Here is a 23,374-nt window from a genome sequence, read left to right as displayed (position 1 = left end):
GCTAAATGGCCGGTAATGTTATACTAATGTGACAGCTTTTGTACCCCTGCCACGATGGTAATGTAACACAGATGTGATAGGTTTTGTAAGTTATTGTGACACCTTTATGACAGATATTGTCACACCTCTATGACAGGTATTGTCACACCTCTATGACAGGTATTTTCATACCTCTATGACAGGTATTGTGGTACTACATTTAATTACAATAAACTATGACTGACTATGAGTTACTTCGTTCTCTAGAGGTTACTTTTCTGTTTCAGGATTCTTGTTGACTTGCTCGCCCGGCATGGTTGTGAAGTTAACCATTCCAACAAGGGAAAGTTAACACCTCTCATGATTTCTGCAAGCAAGGGGTGGAATGGAGTTATACAGACTCTCCTTCTTGCTGGTTTGTTTTTAGTGACTGAGATATGATGCCAAACGCAGTTCTATTTGATGTGGTGGCAACTGCAAATTTTACATATTTTTTGAAAATTGGTACAGGGCAGACAACTTCTCTGTAATCTGGGGTAATTTCCTCTGACATAAGCTTTAATTTTTTAAATATTGGTCGCATATGGGCAGTAAAGCAGGTCAATAACAAATGCAGATTGTTATTGTGATAGTTATGTAGGTAACTATGAGGGAATCCTCAGGCTACAACGATCACAACCTTTACTTTTTCGATGTTGCGAACGTACTCCATGAAAAGATCTAAAATAATAATTAATATACAGTCAAACATGGATAACTCAAACTTCACGGGACCGAGCAAAAGTGTTTGAGTTATCAGAGCGTTCAAGTTATCAGAGCACTGTCACAAGTGCATGTATTTAACAGAAGATAAACGTACATATACAAAATATGTATAAAGCGAAATCATAGATTGCTTGTTGCAAGTTATAGGGCCTCTCATGTAAAGTTTCAAAAGTATTTATCAGGAAGTATAAATATTTTTCTATCACTTGAGATTTGTTTGTTGTTTTAGGTGATGTACTGCCATGACGTTTTCAGATTAAAATTGGCAAAACTTGATCGCCGTTAAAACACTCAGAAAAAAGACCCATCATTTTCCTCTGAGTGTTTTAACAGAGATCAATTTTGCCAATTTTAATTTTAAAACATCCTGGCAGTCACATCACCTAAAACTACAAACAAATCTCAGCTGATAGAAAAATATTTAAATTTTCAGATAATTTTTAAAACTTCACTTGAGTACACATTTACGACCAATGCAAAAACGCATGCTTTACATCTGATCAGTTGTTTCATTTAAAAAACTTATCGAGTGTAGTCTGTGAAAAGATGTTTTGTTGAGAAAAATCAACAGTGTAACTGAGTGTAGATATAGCTTTTAAGCAGTTATTATAGTCCTTGACCTCTCTCGTATCTATAAAACGTCTGAGGACATCTAAAGCGTTGTTTGCATCAGCCATGGTAGGTGGATTAGGTTCAACAATCTCAGCCTCATCTTCTCCATCAGAATCATCCAGAGTACCCCAAGATGTCACAGACTGCACAATTTCCGCATCACTCAAATGCTCAGCAACAGTGACGTCTGCATCAACCACTAAAAGCTCATCTGCAAAACAAAACTCTATTTTAAGGGAAAGTAACACTACGTTTAAAACATTTGTTAGGCACTATTGACGGTCATAAATGTAGCCCTTTATTGGGTCGAATTCATGATAATTTAACAGCATAGGCTATTTCAAGATTACCTACTTGCTGTCACATTTGGTGTAGGATCTATGGTATGTAGTAGCAGATTTAGATTTCTCACAATGTCACCTTCTTCATTATCATCAACAGTTGAAGTCACATCTGTTTGATCAAGGTTGGTATGACCGAGCCTGTGGTGAAAACAGCGAGCTATGGTTTCTTTCGTGACACAGTGCCATGCTTTGTGCACCCAGCGTATAGCTTGTAAAACATTAATAGATGCATCTGGCTTCTTTCCATGAGTGTCAATGTAATCAACGATAAATTGCAAAACTTGCTGACGATAGTAAGATTTGAAATTTCGAATAATTCCTTGGTCCATAGGTTGCAGCACACTTGTGGTATTGGGTGGTGTGAATAAAAGCCTGATTGACATAAGCCTATTCATAGTTGGGTGTGATGGACAGTTGTCAATGATGAGAAGAACTTTTCTGTTTTTTCTGGTCATCCGCCGATCAAAATCTCTTACCCATGCTTGAAAGATGTCACTCACCATCCAAGCCTTCTTGTTGTGGTAATACTGACATGGAAGGTTAGTAACATTTTTGAAACAGCGGGGCTTTCCAAACTTTCCTATTACAATAGGAACTTCCTTCTCGGTGCCCGACATGTTAGCACAAAGTGCCACAGTCAGTCTTTCTTTTGACAGCTTCCCTCCACTACACTTCTCCCCTTTAAAGCCCTTTAAGTCCCCTTTAATTTTATGATAGATCATTGTCAAGATACCCGTTTAAAAAGTAAAAATCAATTAAAGTTGAAAAAGTGTTTGTCTTCTAAGGGACAGAGATCGATATTTTTTAGTGCAATGAAATTATATAATAAATTTTTGAGTGATTGTGCGGGCTCTGCTCCGGGTCAGCTGAAGGCGAAGTTGGTAGAGCGCCTGTGGGCGTCCTGGGACTGTCCTTCCTGACTCTGGTGCTCCGGAGTGTGCGCTTATCGCCGATTCTGTTTCTTTTCCTACTGCTTGCTGGGGCTGCCTTGACTCTAGCCTCTGGCTATCTGGCATGTCCTATTGCTACTCTGTGTATTTTTTACTCATATTGTCATGTTATTATTACGCAATAAAAATCAAATCAAAGTGCAACGTTTTGTCAACCATGAGCTTGTAAAACAACCCGGTTTCGTCCATATTGAATATGTCATCATAAGTATACGTTTGAAGTAATGGAGTTAGCACCTCTTCCTTCCATTTTTCAACCTCTCCAACATTAACTGCAGCTGACTCTCCAACAACTCTCTGACCGCCAATAGAATGCCTTTTCTTCCACCTGTCGATCCAACCGCGAGAAACAATAGTATCTTTCCCTAAATCCTGTAAAAACTTGTTAACCTTTTCTAATAAAATTGGCCCATCGATAGGTACGCCTTCACCACGCATTTGTCTAAACCAAGTCAATAACACACCATCCAAATCATCGTGCGACGTTGAACGATCTCTTAACCTTGATGAACTTTGGTCACATAACGATCTTATTCTTTCTTTCTGTTTAATCCACGTTGACAATGTACTTCTTGGAAGATTTTCTCTTTTTGATATTGCAGATGACTTTTGTCCTGCTTCAATTTGCTCGATTATTTTAAGTTTTTCAAAAGGTTTCCACGCTTTTCCTTGTTTTCGTGAGGCCATTGCAAAGCGGATGTTTGGTATAGCGGACGCCGGGCCACGAATATATTTTTGACATTTTTTCTTTATATATCCGCGTAATTATAATCACTCTTACAATATGCATTTTGCTTGTTGTGTCGATCTTTATTAAATTTTTATCGCTAATACTTTTTAACGTTTTTAGTTTGGCCGTAACTTAGCCGACGCGTTAGCGACCCCATTAATCAGGTTTTATACGGTTTCTTAATCAGTTCCATTATACGGTACGGGGGAAATATATATACACTATATACATATAGAGAGCGCTTTCCTCGCTAGGAAGGCAGAGTAGTCGTAGCTCCGTGACTAATGTAAATTCCTTCGGATTAAAACCAACTTCGGTTTGTTTTAAGTTGGTTCCTTTGGCACAAAAACTGTTCGAATTATCAATGTTAAGTTCGAGTTATCTATAGCAATTTACCATTACGTGGGAAGGGACCAAAGAAACCGTTCGAATTAACCATGTTTTCGAGCTATCCGTGGCCGAGTTATCCATGTTTGACTGTAGTTCTGTTTCAGCGTAGCTTATGACATAATCGATTCAAACCATAGTGAACTGTATCTAGCTTACAGGAGATAATATGCCTTGTTGTGATTGTGGTGGAAGAAGACAGCTCAGTGCATAGACATCGTTCAGTGCATAGACACCATTCAGTGCGTAGACATCGTTCAGTGCATAGACATCGTTCAGTGCATCCCTCAGTAATATGCCATTTTGGTTCCATTAGGTTCTTGTTCTGTCAACTGTTTGACTTTGTTTTTACCCTCATGATAACTCCAAAGTGCAATGCAGGTTCTTCCAATGGTTATGTCTGAAAGAAAGGAAAGGGAAGGGGGAGGAATGGAATTAGATTTTTATAAGAGTACAGAGTAATTTCTTAACGATGTTCCGAGTTGAACTAAATTTGAGTTGTACCCGATCGTAAGAACTTCATAAGTCGAGGACCCCTGTATCTACCAGGCTGCTAGGAGTGCTTGTGTTAGAGGCAGCGAATTACTTCTTGTTTAGAATAGACAGATATCAGTCACATAACCAACTTTGGAATTCAACCTAATTTTTTCAGAAATGCGTTAATGAGTTCAAGTCTATCGTGTACCATCTTAGTCTATCATCGTGTTTTTTTAAAACCAGCGAAGTTTACTGCATTGTCAAATATTTCAGTCATTGTTAAATATTATAGAAATGTCTCGTCCAAGTCTAACTTTTCAGTTACACTAAAAATATGAAAACAACGTATTTCTTTTATTCTTTGTTGTATTTCTTACCTGATTAATTGCCTAGGCAGCGGCAGTGTGTAGTCAGGGGTATTTAAATTATCGCCACTGTTTAAAGAACAAGCCAAAGAAAACCTCTCTAAATTATATGTAGACATTAGTGTTATTAACATGTAAAGTTTAAAAAGCGTTTTTGCCTCGCTTCTTTTAAGATATAAATATTGTTAGTACTTTAGGAAAAAGTTAACATCTCCTCATATTTCATTGTAAAATGTGACCAATTTGTTTTTTTTTAATTGGTGGCTACTTTATCAACACTTTCTGCAGCAACAACAGCTTCTTGCAGCATATTTGATAAAGTTCATACTTTTTCTACTGGAAACATGCGCATGCGTGCAACAGTGGCGTAACTGCAAAATGTGCTGCCTGACCTGCTTTTCAGAGAAACGACTATCCTTGATTTGCTAGGTTTAAATTGCTGAAACCTGTCATACTCTCCTTTTCATAATGGAGGACTGCTGATCTGTGTCTTGAAGGAATCTGTTCATAACTACGGAAATTTGATCAATAATCTTTCATATTTCAGACCTGTAAATACCTGAATTTAACCACTAGAGTATGAAGATTGTAAGACCCATCGGTTTAAGCTTTAGTCATTGAAAACATGCCATCTGTCTGAACATGCCACATGTCTGAACATGCCACCTGTCTGAACATGCCACATGTCTAAATATTCCACCTGTTTGACCATGCCACCTGTCTGGCCATACCATGCCACCCGTATGAGCATATCATGCCACCTGTCTGAACACGCTATCTGTTTGTGAACATAACACGTGTTCAAAATTAATCATCGATGTACTACAGTCGATCGATCGTTAGACTGTCTTAATTGAGAGGCTGTTCATTTCATAAAGAAATGCTTGGGCTTCAAATAGAAATTTAAATTCAGAACAGCCGTTTTATGTCACGATCAATAAAGTTTTTGGTTCCTTATTTGCCATCACACTGATGACTATTTTTGCTACGATTTCGACTTTTGATAGTCATGTAGATCTTGAATATTTTTATAGCCTCAAGTTTTGTGACTTTTGGCCCAGTTTCACTACAGAAATGAGTGGCAACGTAAGCTTTGCTTTTTCCAAGCAACAATTCCTAGCAAAAATTATGCAGTAATGTTTCAGCTAATTGACAATGACCATAAAATGGTTCATAAATGGGTAGCCAGCATATAGCCGTCATATAATATACTGTAATAGCTATTATTTGGCTGGTACAGATTATCGCTGTAGTCGGCTGACCTTGAGCTGGTTTCAATCGTAATCACATGTTATAATCTGCTTTTGTACTTTCGCTTAACAGTTATCTGGACACACATGGTTGCCGTGTCATGAAAGTTCTATTCACAGCAGTAGACGATTCCCAAATCTTTGTCTTTTTCATAAATAAATTCATGGTTAAATTTAAATCAAAAGATTTTGATTATGTTTATTCATTGCCCGCACCTATGCGTTGCTTTCCCATTAATCCAGTTTTTAGCCACTTCTCCTTCAAATGAACAATACACTACGGAAACATCATCTCTGTGTGATTTACTGATTACGATGTGTTTACATTTACATTTAGACTGTGATCTGGAGAAGGTTGACGGAGAGAGCTGCACCGCCCTCTGTCTAGCTGTACAGTCGAAACACCCTGAGACTGTAAGACTACTCTTACAGAATGGTGCCAACCCTTCAAGGCCCAACTATCGTAGGACAACTCCTCTCCTCTGTGAGTTGCCTTCATATGCGATTAAATTCATCTATGCAGTTTCTAGATAATTGCGGTGTTTCCATTAGGTGACGGCGGATAGAATACTCATAGTATGGTATAATAACTTTGTGTCCTCACGGTCTTACTAGCAGTTGTAGACTTGAAACCTGCGGTTTAAAGATCCTTTTGGCTGTTTTCAAGGGAAACTGTCAGTTAACATTGTGTATGTATGTAGAATCATCTAAGTTCATGTCATCTAAAACATTAGTTTACTTGTGACTGACTGTGGCCTGTGACTGGCATTGTTGGTCATGGCTCTGACACCAACAGCAGTCTTCTTGACCAGTCATTTTGTAATGTTTCAAATATTATGTTATTGTTTGCAAAAAGTATAGTCGGAGTTCCTAAATGTTTCAACCAATCACAGTTCATTTCTGAAGTAACAACTATTTGCTAGCGGTATGTGCGTAAAATTTCAGTGGTACAATTGCATGCGCAATAATAAAATTTGCTAAAAACAGATTTGATCTTGAATGAGAAATTCCGCTTATAAAATGGTTTGTTTTTTTAAAATATACAAACTTATTGCAATAGTTGTATTGTTAGAAATGATTATAGGGGATGCTGTAAGGTGCATTTTCAATTCCGTAGTCTATTTATGTACTTAACCAATATATAATATGCACCATATATAACATGCACCATATATAATATGCACCATATACAATATGCACCATATATAATATGCACCATATATAACATGCACCATATATAACATGCACCATATATAATATGCACCATATATAATATGCACCATATATAATATTCACCATATATAATATGCACCATATATAATATGCACCATATATAATATGCACCATATATAATATGCACCAATATATAATATGCACCATATATAATATGCACCAATATATAATATGCACCATATATAACATGCACCAATATATAATATGCACCATATATAATATGCACCAATATATAATATGCACCATATATAACATGCACCATATATAACATGCACCATATATAACATGCACCATATATAATATGCACCATATATAACATGCACCATATATAACATGCACCATATATAACATGCACCATATATAATATGCACCATATATAACATGCACCATATATAATATGCACCATATATAACATGCACCATATATAATATGCACCATATATAACATGCACCATATATAACATGCACCATATATAACATGCACCATATATAATATGCACCATATATAACATGCACCATATATAACATGCACCATATATAATATGCACCATATATAATATGCACCATATATAATATGCACCATATATAATATGCACCATATATAACATGCACCATATATAACATGCACCATATATAATATGCACCATATATAACATGCACCATATATAACATGCACCATATATAACATGCACCATATATAATATGCACCATATATAACATGCACCATATATAATATGCACCATATATAACATGCACCATATATAATATGCACCATATATAACATGCACCATATATAACATGCACCATATATAACATGCACCATATATAATATGCACCATATATAACATGCACCATATATAACATGCACCATATATAATATGCACCATATATAATATGCACCATATATAATATGCACCATATATAATATGCACCATATATAATATGCACCAATATATAATATGCACCATATATAATATGCACCAATATATAACATGCACCATATATAACATGCACCATATATAATATGCACCATATATAATATGCACCATATATAACATGCACCATATATAACATGCACCATATATAACATGCACCATATATAATATGCACCATATATAACATGCACCATATATAACATGCACCATATATAACATGCACCATATATAATATGCACCATATATAATATGCACCATATATAACATGCACCATATATAACATGCACCATATATAACATGCACCATATATAACATGCACCATATATAACATGCACCATATATAACATGCACCATATATAATATGCACCATATATAACATGCACCATATATAATATGCACCATATATAATATGCACCATATATAATATGCACCATATATAATATGCACCATATATAACATGCACCATATATAATATGCACCATATATAACATGCACCATATATAACATGCACCATATATAATATGCACCATATATAATATGCACCATATATAATATGCACCATATATAATATGCACCATATATAATATGCACCATATATAATATGCACCATATATAATATGCACCAATATATAATATGCACCATATATAATATGCACCAATATATAATATGCACCATATATAACATGCACCAATATATAATATGCACCATATATAATATGCACCAATATATAATATGCACCATATATAACATGTACCATATATAACATGCACCATATATAACATGCACCATATATAACATGCACCATATATAACATGCACCATATATAATATGCACCATATATAACATGCACCATATATAATATGCACCATATATAATATGCACCATATATAACATGCACCATATATAACATGCACCATATATAACATGCACCATATATAATATGCACCATATATAACATGCACCATATATAATATGCATTGTAAAACATGGAAAAACAAACAAAGACAAAACAGTGAACTTGGTCAACTTTATTGGATAAAATATTCACCCTCTTCCAAGATTACTGGTTTCTCCTCATTGTCTGAGTTAAACTTGCCGGCCGGTTGCGGCTCAACATTGGCACCGACTTTCTCGAAAGCCTTGACAATAGAGGCTGGCTTTACCTTAGCTTGCGCATCCATAATCCACTCGCATATTGAGGCGTAACCTGCCTGCTACTGCCTCCAGTTTTAAGTAAGCCTCGTGAGCATGTCATTTTACCGATCAAATTTTTTGGGGTTTGTTAAAAAAGTAAATAGAAATTAGCAGCACAAGTTTGCTGTATACTTTGCATGAGTTTTTGTTGTTTTAACAGGAAATGCTCCACGAAGCGGTGACCATACTGCACTTACCAAAGGCACGCAATAGATGTTAGAACTTAGTATACACCCGCAGGGTGCCCAGTCGATTTTTTAGAAATTGATAGGCTTTTAAGTACGCTTAACGGTGCGAAAAGTATGAGTCCTTTTTCTGCTTCGATAACGATTTAGTTTGGTTTATTAGGATAACCGAGAACTTCACCTATCAGTTTCTGCTCGAGCATTCTATATGTAAAATGCAAGTGCTGTCGATTCATTGGTTAGTTTCCCTAAACAATAACACCCTAAAGAGTAGGTGTTCTCTGAGTTATAGCCAAAGATGCATGTACATTAGAGCAAGTCACGAGAAAATTGATGCTTCAAACGACCTTAAATTGGTTGAATCTTCATAAAAGACTCCTTAACAACATGGTGTTAACAGATTGTTTCACCTGAACATGGCCCACATGACCTTTAACTCTCGCTACCGCAAGCCGATGTATCGGCCATCGCGGTAATAGAAGTACAGACTGTCAGCCGATGTATCGGCTTATCAATAGGGTTTCACTTTTCTTATTGCGAAGCCTACACATTAGCTAGACCAATCAAATTTCATCTCCAACAAAACCACCTTGTTGCCAATCATGTGCAACCAATCAAAAATCTTGCTGAGCATTTTCAAATGGGAAAACCAGATTGTTATCGTCATGGCAATAATAAATTCTGCGTCAGAAACTTTGTGAGAGTTGGGTTCATTAAACAATTTTATACTTTTGTAGAGAATTTTGTTTTGAATAAGATGCATTTTACAGTAAAAAAATGCATTTATTCTCGAGATTTGGCATAAATACTAGCGGTATATCGAATTTCCGAAAATTCGTTTGAATTAATTTGGTTAGAGTAGGGATTTTATCGCAGTAGCGAAAGAGTTAAGTTCCAAGGACACGATATAAAACACAAGATATTCAGTAGAGACGACAGGAGACAAATTGATAATAACAACATCCTTTCATAGATACCAACATAGGTGTTGTGGCAGATTGCAGTAGGTCAACCCTCAGTTGAGAATACTTGTGGCTGTTTTAGTGCAAGTAATCACTATGCACTTGCCTACCCATACAAGAACATCAGTTTCTGGTAGTCATGTAGGGCTGGAATACTCTAGCAATAGAATCAGTTTTCTACGAACAGCATAGGAGCGTCGAACACAAATAGGAAATCTAAAACTTGTCCGTAAAATTGAGCTATTGTAGGAAGTTGTCTGTTTGAAAACTCTTATAGATGGGCTTGCACAAAGGTTTTGTAAATTGTATCACAAAGTATCAATATCATTTTTGGAGATGTATTTTTCTTCTGAGCTTTTTTACCGCGATCAAGTTTTGTAGATTTTAATCTTGAAACATCCTGGCAGTCAGATCACCTCAAACATCAAAAGCAATCGCAAATGATAGAAAAAGATTGCTAGGCTACTTAGTAATAAAGCCAGTGCAAGTTTAGTGCAAGTTCAATTTAAAATGGGCAAAACATAGACCTATTAACTATTCAGTATAATATATAGTTATATATATATATTATATATTCCCTCAACCAAACAAGAGCGAAGCGATTGGTTGGGAGATTTATGATAAATGCACATGTGCACACAAATCCCGAAAATTATTCATCAACAATGAGACGAACCCTTGTATCAAAATTTCATCAACAAATTTAACCATCGTTTTGTAGAGTCGTTAAAGTATAATAACGATACGAAACACATACAAACCTATTTAAATATGTTAACAAGTCTTTGTAAACCGTCGGCATTATCTTAAAACTTACCCATCTGATCGAATTATACACAAATAGACAGATTTATTTGGACGAAAATCGTTATTAAAACTTGCTAAGCCTCACTTTTATCAAAGTTAAGACCCGAAATTGAAACGCCGAGCGACAGGGAATAGAACGATTAAGTCGTGTGCATTTCACGAAAAAAATTGTGCACATTTCACCAGTCTATAGCATCGTCGAATTGCCGAAGGTTTCTGTAATTAACGTAGGAGTACTGAAGTCGTTTCATTTTTGCTGATTTCAAAGTATCTGACATTTTAGACACATTTGAGTAATTTGGTATTCTAACTGATGTCCAACGCAGTGTAAGTAAAGGAAATGACGATGATATTTTTTTCTAATGATTCTTATGAGATTACGATATTTAATTATAAGTTTGTATATTCTTTTTGATACTTCTTGATATTGTTAGCTATGACGTTTTGAAATGTAAACAAAATTGTGCATTGGTTTTATATTATTACTGTATTACTATTTCTAAGTTTGTATATTCTTTTTGATGCTTTTTGATATTGTTAGCTATGACCTTTTGAAATGTAAACAAAATAGTGCATTGGTTTTATATTATTACTATATTAATAATATTGGTTATTCTAATAATATCAGTGCATTTTACTTCTAACATTGCCCAATATTGCATTTCTCCTATTGCAGGGGGAGAGATATAAACATATAATCTTTTCCTTTCATTATTGCTGTTTGTTGTATATAATAACACCCACACCCAGTACATTACAGCTACCATTGCAGTTATCCTATTGCACTGCAGTGCCATGTGACTGCTACTATTGCATTTCTCAACCATCAGTACCCTTTCTTTTTTCCAATATCACTGGTTGTGGGCTGTATGACAGTGGAATTTCTAGTTATATATATATATATATATATATCTATATATCTATATATATCTATATAACTATCAGAATTGTATCCCGTTGTCTATATATCTATCTATCTATATCTATCGTTTTATATACATAACTATATATAGTTATATAGTATAGTTATTAGGTCTATGGGGCAAAAGGACAACAGGATTGTAAATGAAAAACTTATATACAATCTATTTGAGATAACGGGCAGTTTTAATATAATTATATAGCATCGCAGCTGTTTCCAGTCGATATTTTACAAAGATCATGGGCCTTTCTATACATTTTCTCAGCCTGAAAATGTTGATAAAACCTGGTATTTGGTTGAAGTTACACAAAAATATTATTGAAGCCTCAGTCTGTAATGTTATCAGCTGCTGTTAATGCAATAAGATTGGTTCTGTCAATTTCGCAGCGATGCACCACTTCAGTGACATGCGACATTGTGTATTCCGCCACTGTAGGGATGATCCTTAAAAAGGGGTACTGCTTGACTTATACTACGAGTAGACCAATAGTTTCTTGTTTTACAACAACTAAATAAAATAGCATTTCATCTGACAAATTATTACGCTTGTTTCAAACCAGAAATATCAAAAAGACAAATGTTTGATTCAGTGCTTTTATATTTAAGATGGATGCCGATCGCGAAGAGAGTACATCTCACCAGTTTCGCATAAGCTGCTGCTAATATTTATCTCATACTGGCTCTGAGTCCTCATTTAGTAGTAAATCTGATGACTCAGATGCTGACTGATTCTGTTGTAGCTAATGTTTCTATGGAAATTGGAGTGAAATATTTTACAGCAAATTGCCAATTTTTTACTCTCGAATTTTGAAAAATATAAAAATATTATCACCACTATTTACACTTGTTAAAACTTGTACTTCTTATATGAAAAATTTACTGATCACTCTTATTCTTGTTATCACTCCCATTCTTAATTCGTGGCAATTACGTCAATACTTTCAAATTATGGTAAATAAGGACTGCCCATGTACTAAGCAGCAAACCTTTCAAAAATTAATTACGTCTCAGCCAAAAGAAATTATGCAAGGAAATGGTTAATGTAATTCTACTAGAAGATGTCCAATTGAGATAATCACTACACCATTTAGTAAAGCCGAACTTTACATTATCAAAGCACCGTTGTTGTTATTATTATCATTCATTGTTTATTGGGTTCCGATACCAGCAACAGACTGTGATATGCTGCCTTGAGCAAACACTGTCTTGGAATAAGAATATACACAAATATAATGATAAAGTTAAAGTAATATATGTAGAAGTTATTCAAGAAAATATATACATATACAGTTGTAAAAGTATTTCTATATTCACTCATTCAAATTTGAAATGGCAAGGGCCTTCTCGGGTTTTGCAAATCACAGCTAACAAAATCAAAATAATGATTAGGATTGCTGCTAGGAAAACGTACATGAAGTGTGAATGCTTGTGAAGTGACCAGACATAATCAAAGAAACCTGACAGTCCTTGTTGGCTTTTGCCATAAGCGCTGTTCCATCTCTGCTCATACAACCTCTTCTGTATTCCCATATCTTTTGGGTCGATCTCTATATCCATAGCATCTAAAAGGTTATGCTATACGACATTTCATTTAATGTGAAAGTTGATTCAAGTGTTAATGCAGTTACTCTCAAAATCTGAAATATGTTAAACACCCTGTGATATATGGTCTACTGATAGTACACCCTGTGATATATGGTCTACTGATAGTACACCCTGTGATATATGGTCTACTGATAGTACACCCTGTGATATATGGTCTACTGATCGTACACCCTGTGATATATAGTCTACTGATCGTACTGTCTTACATCTCTAAGAGATCAAGTATCTGTCTTTAAAAGCATGGCATTCATCAAATTTTTAAATTATTACTAAATTTTGAATAATTGAGTATACAATGCATATAAAACAGTTCTAATAATTTTATACTGATTTATTTCTGCAAATGGTTCTTTATAGGAGGTATGCTTTATGTATGTTTAGACTAGAACAAATCTTAACAAAGTTTTGTCATTATACCATTTTCTACTATAAAAATGATGCAATGACCCGGAATAAATGAAGTTAGTATTTGGAAATGCTAACCCATTACATTTGAGTTGCACGAGTTGACAACTACAATAATTTGAAAACACAAAGCTAGTTTGTCAAAGCGCTGAACAATGTACCAAAGAAATTTTCTTTTGGAGTTGCTATCTCATGTTTGTACAAATTCACCACCTTGTTATCCATCGTTTTTTTGACGTCATCACCCTGTTTGCACATGTGCTCGTCCACGAAAAAGCCGCCATTTTTGTAGAAAACGACTGTCATTCTCTTGATTAATAGTATTTGTCGGTGTTGTTTTGATACTAAAATAAAAAATTTGCAAACAAAAGCATTGTTTGCAATAATTAATGGTAGAAGCTTTGTGTTTTTAACGATAAAAGTTGTCCATAAAGATGTCGGACAACGATAGATAGACGTCACGAAAAAACGAAGGATAGTGTCAGCAGTATGTTATCTATGAACAGTTTACAGGAACCAACTCCTTTGGGAAAGCTGAGAACTTGGGCTTATGGTTGGGGATTCTTACATAGACTTGTACTGCATCGCTCTATGCATTACATCATTCATGTAAAACCATTTTGTGTTTGAGAAAAAAGATTCAATTGTTGCTAGTCCCATTAGCTATTAGAGTTTTTGCTATACATTGCTTTTTGGAGTCATCTTCTCTGTCCTCTATTGATGACTTACACTCAACACGATTACTGCAATGTTTGCTGTCCTGTCGTGCTCTGTACTTTATCTTGGGGTAAAGGTTTCACAACTACCCATCAGAGACACGAAGCATAGTGCAGATTTTTTATCGATTTCAACCTTTAATGATTTACGACGCAAGCATTAGGTGATACTATGAACTAACTCCGTATGATGGACATTTTTAAACTATTAAATTTACAAAAAACGCTACAAATTTAAGAAAACAAGTAATTATATAGCTGTCATAAGATTTACAACCAAATTTAAATATTCAACATTTTGTATTTTTCTCTGCATACTTTATAAGCTTTTCAACATAATAGCAAAGGTTACAACAGAAACTCAAATGTGATGAGACAACTTCATATATTCGCCGTTTACTCATTTTTGCGATGCTATTGCTGAACCGCATGCGATTTATTATGACTCGGTATATCTGATTTTGAAACTGGCACTCACCGGACTGGCGAAATTTGTTGGATAGGATAAGAAATTCCGATATCAAAGAGTTTGACAGGGAAATTGGAGTTGTCCATCGCCCAAAACAGTCAGTTTTATTTTCTTAGAATCATACTAAATTTAACATACAAACTATCGGCCTACATATACTTACAAACCAAATTGTAGTTTTTTTAAATTAACTGTTACTTCACATGTTGGAATTTCAGCAGTCTTTAGAAAATAAGTTAACATTAATATCTGTACTTCCTTAAAGGTTGATTTGCAATAAAATTCACATTACAGTTATTTGGTATCAAAATATTCACCATGTCTTACTCTGTTGTGTTGTAGGTGTCAATTATGTGGAAATGTGATTACAAGCTCTTAAAAGCTCAAAAACGAAAAGTAGCCGTAGATTGGAATCTCTTTATTTCTCTGACGTAGCCATGAAATGTGGTTATTGTCTTGTCACGTGATGTTCTCACGTGAATTGAAAGGCCACTAAAAAGCTCAATATAAAACTTATCGTAGCACTAGTTTATGACAAACACCTCGGGTTTTACTGAAGACCCCGTATCAAATATAGATGCTCGCTACTTTACAGTTTTGGTTCGGTTTGGTCTAATTGGCAAGTCGTAATCTGATCATGTGACCCAATACTTCGCAAATAATTTCTGCAGCACTTTTCGATTATCACAAGTGACCAACAGGCTCGTCATGATTATCAGACAATGATATGTACACCTTTGAGCTAAGGTTAAAAAATTAAACGAATATTTACAGTAAGTTATAGGATATCACTGCTAGAAGTGAAAGCATTACGATGACGATAAAACAGACGCGCAAGAACAATAGACATGGTTTTATTGAATGCGTGAAGTAAATTTGTGAAAATATTTCGACGAATAAGGTTGCATGAAAGTGTAAACAGAAACCATCGCTCACAACTGCGTCACATTTGAGCCGTTTTGGAAAGAGAATCCAAACTACGGCGGTCTCGTGTGGCTGCGATTTTATGTTCATTTTTGAGCTTTTAAGAGCTTGTAATCACCTTTCCACATATTTTGCACCTACAACACAACAGAGTAAGACATGGTGAGTCTTTTCATATCAAATAACTGTAATGTGAATTTTGTTGCAAGTCAACTTTTAAACCCTGTTAAAAGCAACCAGTTTGTTGGGACTAGAACTATCACATTTCATATTGATTTAAAGCCTGACTAATGTAAAAGTGTCTTGCGTGTCAGCCTCTTAACCTCTCGTAGGTAGACGATTCCCCACCTCTACTTTGTCTGGTTACTACATTTAGGTAAAGTAGACAATGGTAATCATGTATAAAGTAGAACTACCTGGGATAACTGTCTTATTGTTCATCCTGTCAAACATCTCAATTTCTTCTGGAAACTCATCGCTTCTGGTAGAATCTGTATAATATATGTTTGAAGACTGCACTGCTGTCTCTTGGCCCCGTGTAGTTGCTGCCCTGCTCAGGCTCAGGTGTAACTCACTGCTTGTCGGGTCTGGAGCTGTCAAATGCATATGTCAGTTCTCAAACAATCCTAATAGGAACCTGTGTGAGGTCTGCTCATACCATTTTAAGTTGTTTCAAGGTTTCACTAAATATTTGAGGCGATACGATCCATTTATCGTGCTTTCAGGTTCCATATACTCCTGGAAAATATCGAGAAGCATTTGTTGAGTTTTACTCGTATAGTCATACCTCGACATACGAGCTATAGTCATACCTCGACATACGAGCTTAATACATTCTAGGCCTGAGCTTGTATGTCAATTTGCTCGCGTCTCAAGGCACTATTTTCCATACAAAATAACCAAGTACAGATTAATCCGTTACCATATTATGAAAAAACACCTAAACAGGAAATTATTAAGAAAAAGATGTTTTTATTTGTTATAATTCAGTAAATATGCTAACAAGGTAACAAATACTTATTTAGCAGGTACGATTTGCAATAAAATGTAACATCACTATGTATATTACTGTGTGAAGTTTACCTTGGAGACAGACGTTGTGGATAATGGCCGTCTGAGAGAGACTCGAGAGCAATGCGTTCGGTACACTAAAATTTTGTGACCCTGCATAATAGAAATTTTAAATTTAATTTTAATGAATTTAGCTTACACGCTTGCAGCTAAGTTTTAATCTTCTACTAAACTCACTATAATATTGTCATCATATTTTTAGTATCTGTTACCAGTTAAGCGTTTTTGCCCAAAGTTCGCTATAACTTTTAGCCAACGTGTTAAAAACTTTTTCATACTGATTTGAGGAGAAAGACTGAGGGGTGCTTCTCCCGAAAGCGACCTCTCGCATAGCCTAGCTGGCCTTATAGTGTAATGAGTACTGATAACTGGCTCATATCTCAAAGATTACTAGTATCTCAAGGAAGAAATTTACAAGAAAGTCAGCTCGTAACACAAATTTCTCGCATGTTGGGGCACCCGTATGTAAAGATATGACTGTATCTATAAACTTGGAGTTATCTTCCACATGCTGCCATCAGGGATATGTGGCTTACCCAGTAGTTACTCTATCAATGAAATGCCAATGCTTCCAATAGAACATTTTAGCTTATACCAGATGTATTTGTTATAAAGCAAGTATTCTGTTATCATAGCCTGAAAATATTAATTTTTTATGAAAACCTCAGGCTATGACCAATGCTGATAGATCGCTATGCATGCATTTATCTACTCTCAATGTACCCAGTTATCATCTAACCCAAACTATCATATTTCTCCTATTATAATGAGGAGCGCGTGACTGGGATAAGAATGTCTTACATGTTCCCTACATGTATTCCCAATGTGTATCCCCAATACGTATCCCCAACACGTATCCACAATATGTATCTCCTGCTCGGCAAGGAACTAAAAGCATCCTTGTTCAGGCTTGCCCGGCCTGTACAAGGTGTGCATACATTAATTATATTTAACAAACAGTCTTGTCATCTTGCCATTTGCTACATAAATATTTTACCTATGCAATGATTCATTAATAATAGCTTTAATATCTCAAGATGCTTAGCCTTAAGGTGCTAATACCTAATATAGCTAAATTGGTTATTTTGCCGCGGGGCGTGATTACCCGGCCTCTATCATTATTCATAGCGCCTTGTCAAATTAGATCACATCCTTTCAGGTTAGTCGCTCTTTTGTTTGTGTTGCTGTTTCTGCATACCTGGTCATACTGTATAAGCCAGTTATGTTTTCATGTAGCAGGTGGCAGCAGGTGGCGCTGCAGCTCAGCTAATTCATATCCTTCTATACAAATGCTATTCACTATGTTTCCATGATGCGCAGTGCTTCGGAGTTGCGCTATCTCCGAATCATGGAAACGGCGTCTTCGCACAGAAATCACTGCGCACTGATCAGTGCGAAGCCAGTGCAAATTCGCAGCAAGGAAACAGCGACTGCGCAGTGGCTGCGCATAGCTCTCATGCTGTGGAGAAGGATTCTTCGAGGGCCATAAACTAGTACAAAGGTTGTCCTGCTAATCTTGTTTTTTTACTATTCTTCCGATCTTCTTTCACCTAAATTTAATTATGGTCTGCATTCACGAGGATGATGAGGTGATTACTTTCCTGGACTTTGTTATCGATGCCAACACTTCTCGAAAAATAGGTGGCAAGTCCTAAATTAACGTTTAAATAATATATTACTTGAAAATACTTATTAGAAATATCTTACTATGTAAAAATTGTTTTAAGGTTTGTAAAACCTTGTGAATGTGTATTGTAAATAAAAGTATAATGACGACAGAAGCATAAAAAGATCGTTTATGACGTTCGGTATCTGTGATCGATTCTATTTCCCCATCAGGCGATTCGATTTATACAATTTCTCTTCTCTGGCTAATTTGCGGTATTTGCTGAAAACCACTGCGCAGCATGGAAACGTACAATCCCCTCGACTTCGGAGGGGGCTGCTTCGCAGTACTGCGCACCATGGAAACATAGTGATTGTCACTTTAGTAAAAAGAAGTCCTTTGGCATGCCACTACGCTGGAATGTTGCAGTTAAGTAGACCATAGTTTGTCCGTCACAAAACCAGTCAGCTCTAATGTGCCACGTTTGTCTTGACCCTTTGCCACAGTAGGGTGCTAGCAGTAGCTGAATTAAAATGGCTTCGTTGTGTATCATTGAGCTGATATGATGTCACCACATTAGTTTTGTTGTTGTTAATAGCGCTAGTGTGGTTTGCATTTTTTGTCCTAACGTTAGAATAGATGATATAGTCAAATTCCAAACAAAAATTTGTATGCATGTCATTATGCAGCTTGAGATGAAAATCTGCCACATTATAAATGACTAGTGCAGTGAGTCAGGCGATGCATGGGGACTTCCTTCATTAGGGCTGGTTTTCAGCAACCAGATATAATTTATAAAACCCAAATATTTTTGTTAACTTTGCAGAAAGCACAGAGCATTTCTGTGTGAAGTGTGGATGAAATCAGCTAATAAATATGGAAATGCATAGTGTTCACTCAGACTAACAGACAGAATGACAGAACAGGGTATATTAGATAAGATATTAAAATCACCAATTATCTTATGATAAACAATTAAATAAAACATAAATTTGAAGTAATATGATAGTTATACTGAAAAGTTTGTTTCCGAAACGCCATTTCTATTTACCGTTGCAAACAAGCCGTTTCCTTAGCTACAAGCTATTGAGTTCGTATTCGCTCCACCAAACATCATAGCTATTGCTATCATTTGTTTATTGAATGTATCATGTTTAGCAGTTCCTTTTACTATTTTATTGTTTTATTATGTTATTATTAAGAACTACACGCAGTTAGCCTTGTTCAAACTGTCAGTTGTCTACTCGTATTTTGTGATTGCATGATGAGTATCAATAATAAAGGCGGCTATGGACTAGAACTACTACTAGAGCTATGGTACGTACTATAGATGTGTTCAAGGTGCAAAGGTTCTTATTCAGCATCAAAACAAGCTAGGTGTCTGTCTGGTATCTTTATGACATCGTGTCATAAAGGTAGATATCTTGATCAGACGTCGACATATCAACATGAGCATATTGTCGACCTCATCGGAGTAGAGAGTGAATTGACATCGCTAGCAACATTAGACGCTAAAATTGTAGCTAAACTAGGTGACCCAACAAGATCTTACATGTTCTTAAATGGATGCATGCTGATAATCAAAATGTTTGGGTTTTTTATGGGTCTGAAGTTATCTCCCCTTCTGATTGTGCCGAAAATAGTTTTATAGTTATCATTCTATTGCATTGAAATTACCAACTGGAGATCTATTGGTCAGTAATGTCTTGTTTCATATGACTAAAGACTGGTTCACACCATATCTCCGCATTTCGTTGTTGATACCACGATACTTCGGTGATCATCGATGATGACATGACGGTGTTCACACTATCACAAAAACCTCCATGTTTTCATCAGCAAATAATCTGGTGTAGTGTTCTCCTTTTTCTTTTTACTTTTCAGCCAAGAAACCTCTTCATTTTAGCAAGCCTGAATCAAATTCTAGTCCTGCAGCAACTATCATAAAAAATAAATAAATCACGCTATCAGCGACCGCGAATTACTATCACCGAAATCGTTCACATTGTACAGGTGGTCGTCGACGTTTTGTGAAACATTGGGAAAATTTTACAGTCGCAAAATCTCCAGACGTGTTTGCATCGATGCCATCGGTTTATGGTTCGCATAATCGACGATGAATACCGCAAGGAAAATGCTGTCATGCGCCGTTATAGTGTGAACCTTTATTTGTCATGGAATTTTTACTATGTCCTCAGATATTAAATTGCTTTTCTCAAATCCCCATGTTATTTCATGCATATCTTTCAACAAGCTCTTGTTTCCTGTCAGTCTCTGACTGCACGTTTTTCTGTAAGATTTTCAAGCATCAGCTTACCTAGCTTTTCAACATGAGTTCCATACGCTGTCATACAGCTGGAAGCGATGAGCAGCATTCGATATCCGATGGCATCGGAAGTGGGTATAACTTCAGTTAGTCACTATACTGGAGCATTGAGTGTAGCCTCTGCTATATATGCAGCCTGATAAACCATGTACATGTATATTGACACAAGTACTGTATACTCTCTTTTGGTATGTTTATATGTTATTGTCTTGGTGGATGGTTTAACTCGAGTTGGTTTGTGATTGATGCATACAAGTTTGTGGGAGGAGAATTTGTCTAGGGTAGCCTGTAGATGAATCTGTGCTCTGAAGTCTCTGCTTTACACTACGTTTTGCCTACTGCTCTTAAAAATGCAGTTTGACAATTTACAGCGACATATTCATACATGTATATAATGTGACATTACCTGGAGGTCTTGCAGCACACCAGGCCCAGGGACCCTTCTAGCTTGCTGCCAACATTTTATTGTCAGCAGGGTAGGCGATGTAATTAGAACAACAGAAAATTTTCAACTGCGTTACGAAATCGGAGTTGGCAGCAACATACCTTGCACGCTTGAATGAGATTCATCGCTACAGCAAAGGGAGATGTTTCCACCTTGGCCTGGATCATGAGTCGTCTCCACACCGTACCATGTTAGGTCATCATGAGCTGGTTCATTCTGAGGCATCTGGTGAACACTGGTGAAAGAGGTTGTTCGACTGGTATTCGCTGATGAGCCTGTGTGCCAGTCAAATGGATATTGCAGTGAGAAAGAGGTACCAGCTGAGCTAATGCTAGAGCAGTCAAATGGCATCTGAGTCGATAGGTAGCTGCCGCCTGATATTAAGCTGCCATTGGAACCAAACGGTGAAACAATGGCAGCATTTCCTGGCCGCCCTGGAATAGCATTGGAAGTGGTTTCCATGACTAGTTATAAGCGGCTAAGCTTTGTTTGCATGCAGAGGTTCTCCTAGTTTGCGGTGAGGGGAATCCCTAGTTTCCAATATTATGAAGCGTGGCTGTTGTAGATTGGCTGTTTTTTAATCCCCTGGATGTTTTAAGCTACCACATGCTAGCATGAGTCATGTTTAAGTTCTGCCTAAGTTGTTGGCATGTTGCCTAAAATACTATGTTCAGCTAATGAGCCCCAGCTGCAATCTATAACCTTAGGTGTTTAACTTGCGCCCACTCGCATTCCCAAAAAACAAGAGTTCAGCGCACTGCAATAAACACAATACAAAAAGATGTATGCTTTTGTTATGTTGCCCCTCGGAGAGGAATGTTTGACACTGATGTCATAACATATTTGTGTGGCATTTGCTTTTTATGGTATCTCCTCTATGTTGGTGTTAGTTAGAAATGATTTCTATGACTTACATATAATCGGATAACTTTGTTGCCGACAGTTGCCGTTTTGGAAAGTTACTTGAAATGGCACGCCACTCTTCACAGTAATTGTTTCCTCACTAGTAACCTAAGACAGTAGACCTACAGTAGACCTAACTCTGGGCCCTGTAGTGTGGCGTGGCACACCATTGGCTCAGGGCCAAGAACCACAAGGCGCGTGCAGTGCTTTAGTAGAATTCATACAAAACATTTCTGATTAGTGAGTAGTTAATAATTAGCCCATCGTGTCTACTGAAATGAAAGGAAACGATCATCTGCCTGTGTTGAGCCAATGGAAAACGTGTTTGCTGTCCACCTTGAGCCTAGTTTCATTTTGCATAAACTGTTTTTTACTTCGATTTCTCCTTCGAAATGACCAGCTATGTCAGACGCATTACAACTAAAGAGGTTTCACTGATTGTAGATTAACTTATGATTATCTATTGAACAGTAGTACTATTGAGAGTGGTTCTTTTATTTTTAGCCGTACTAATAAGGCAGTAAATGGTAATATCATTTATAATTCGTCGTACTTGGAACATGCTCATGGTAGCGGAAATGACTGGAAAAGTGTCTGAGTGCATTCTGCAAGGCATTTGTAGCTTTTCATGGCATCAGTTCATGTAAAATTGTATGCTGATTAATTTGGTGTCAAAATATTTTTCAGACCGTGTGGTTCAAAAATTATGACTATTTATACGCATCATTGTCAAATGGGCCTATTAGATTTTACTGAATATTTTCCGTACTTCCTCGCATATAAGCCGATTCTAGAATGAATTTTTTT

At 36.2% G+C, this 23,374-nt stretch overlaps 2 protein-coding genes across 2 annotated transcripts in view; one reads left to right on the top strand and one right to left on the bottom strand.

Moving 5' to 3' along the window:
• LOC137408292 (putative ankyrin repeat protein RF_0381) overlaps positions 1-23,374 on the top strand; it is a 47,062-nt gene that overhangs the window by 5,385 nt on the left and 18,303 nt on the right. The window contains exons 4-5 of the mRNA XM_068094753.1: positions 267-394; positions 6,197-6,343. Of these exons, the coding sequence (XP_067950854.1) occupies positions 267-394; positions 6,197-6,343 (275 nt within the window). The remainder of the gene's footprint in view (positions 1-266; positions 395-6,196; positions 6,344-23,374) is intronic.
• LOC137408647 (uncharacterized) lies at positions 13,279-22,126 on the bottom strand. Its single transcript, XM_068095235.1, has 4 exons — positions 21,766-22,126; positions 17,300-17,380; positions 16,633-16,809; positions 13,279-13,659 (listed from the first exon to the last, which is right to left on the bottom strand). Exons 1-4 carry the CDS (start codon positions 22,124-22,126, stop codon positions 13,412-13,414), a joined length of 867 nt encoding a protein of 288 aa, XP_067951336.1. The 3' UTR covers positions 13,279-13,411.

This window comes from Watersipora subatra, chromosome 11, assembly GCF_963576615.1.
Source record: "Watersipora subatra chromosome 11, tzWatSuba1.1, whole genome shotgun sequence".
NCBI lineage: Eukaryota > Metazoa > Bryozoa > Gymnolaemata > Cheilostomatida > Watersiporidae > Watersipora > Watersipora subatra.
Note: the sequence above shows the minus strand (reverse complement) of the source record. Positions and strands in the feature narration are given on the sequence as shown.

What these genes read in the sequence shown, in the direction of transcription:
- LOC137408647 (XM_068095235.1), bottom strand. Translation starts at nt 22,126, where the DNA reads ATGGAAACCACTTCCAATGCTATTCCAGGGCGGCCAGGAAATGCTGCC. An exon ending in CCACAACGTCTGTCTCCAAG is followed by an intron (nt 16,810 to 17,299) that starts GTAAACTTCACA and finishes TGCATTTGACAG; the next exon opens with CTCCAGACCCGACAAGCAGT. An exon ending in CAATAAGACAGTTATCCCAG is followed by an intron (nt 13,660 to 16,632) that starts GTAGTTCTACTT and finishes ATAACCTTTTAG; the next exon opens with ATGCTATGGATATAGAGATC.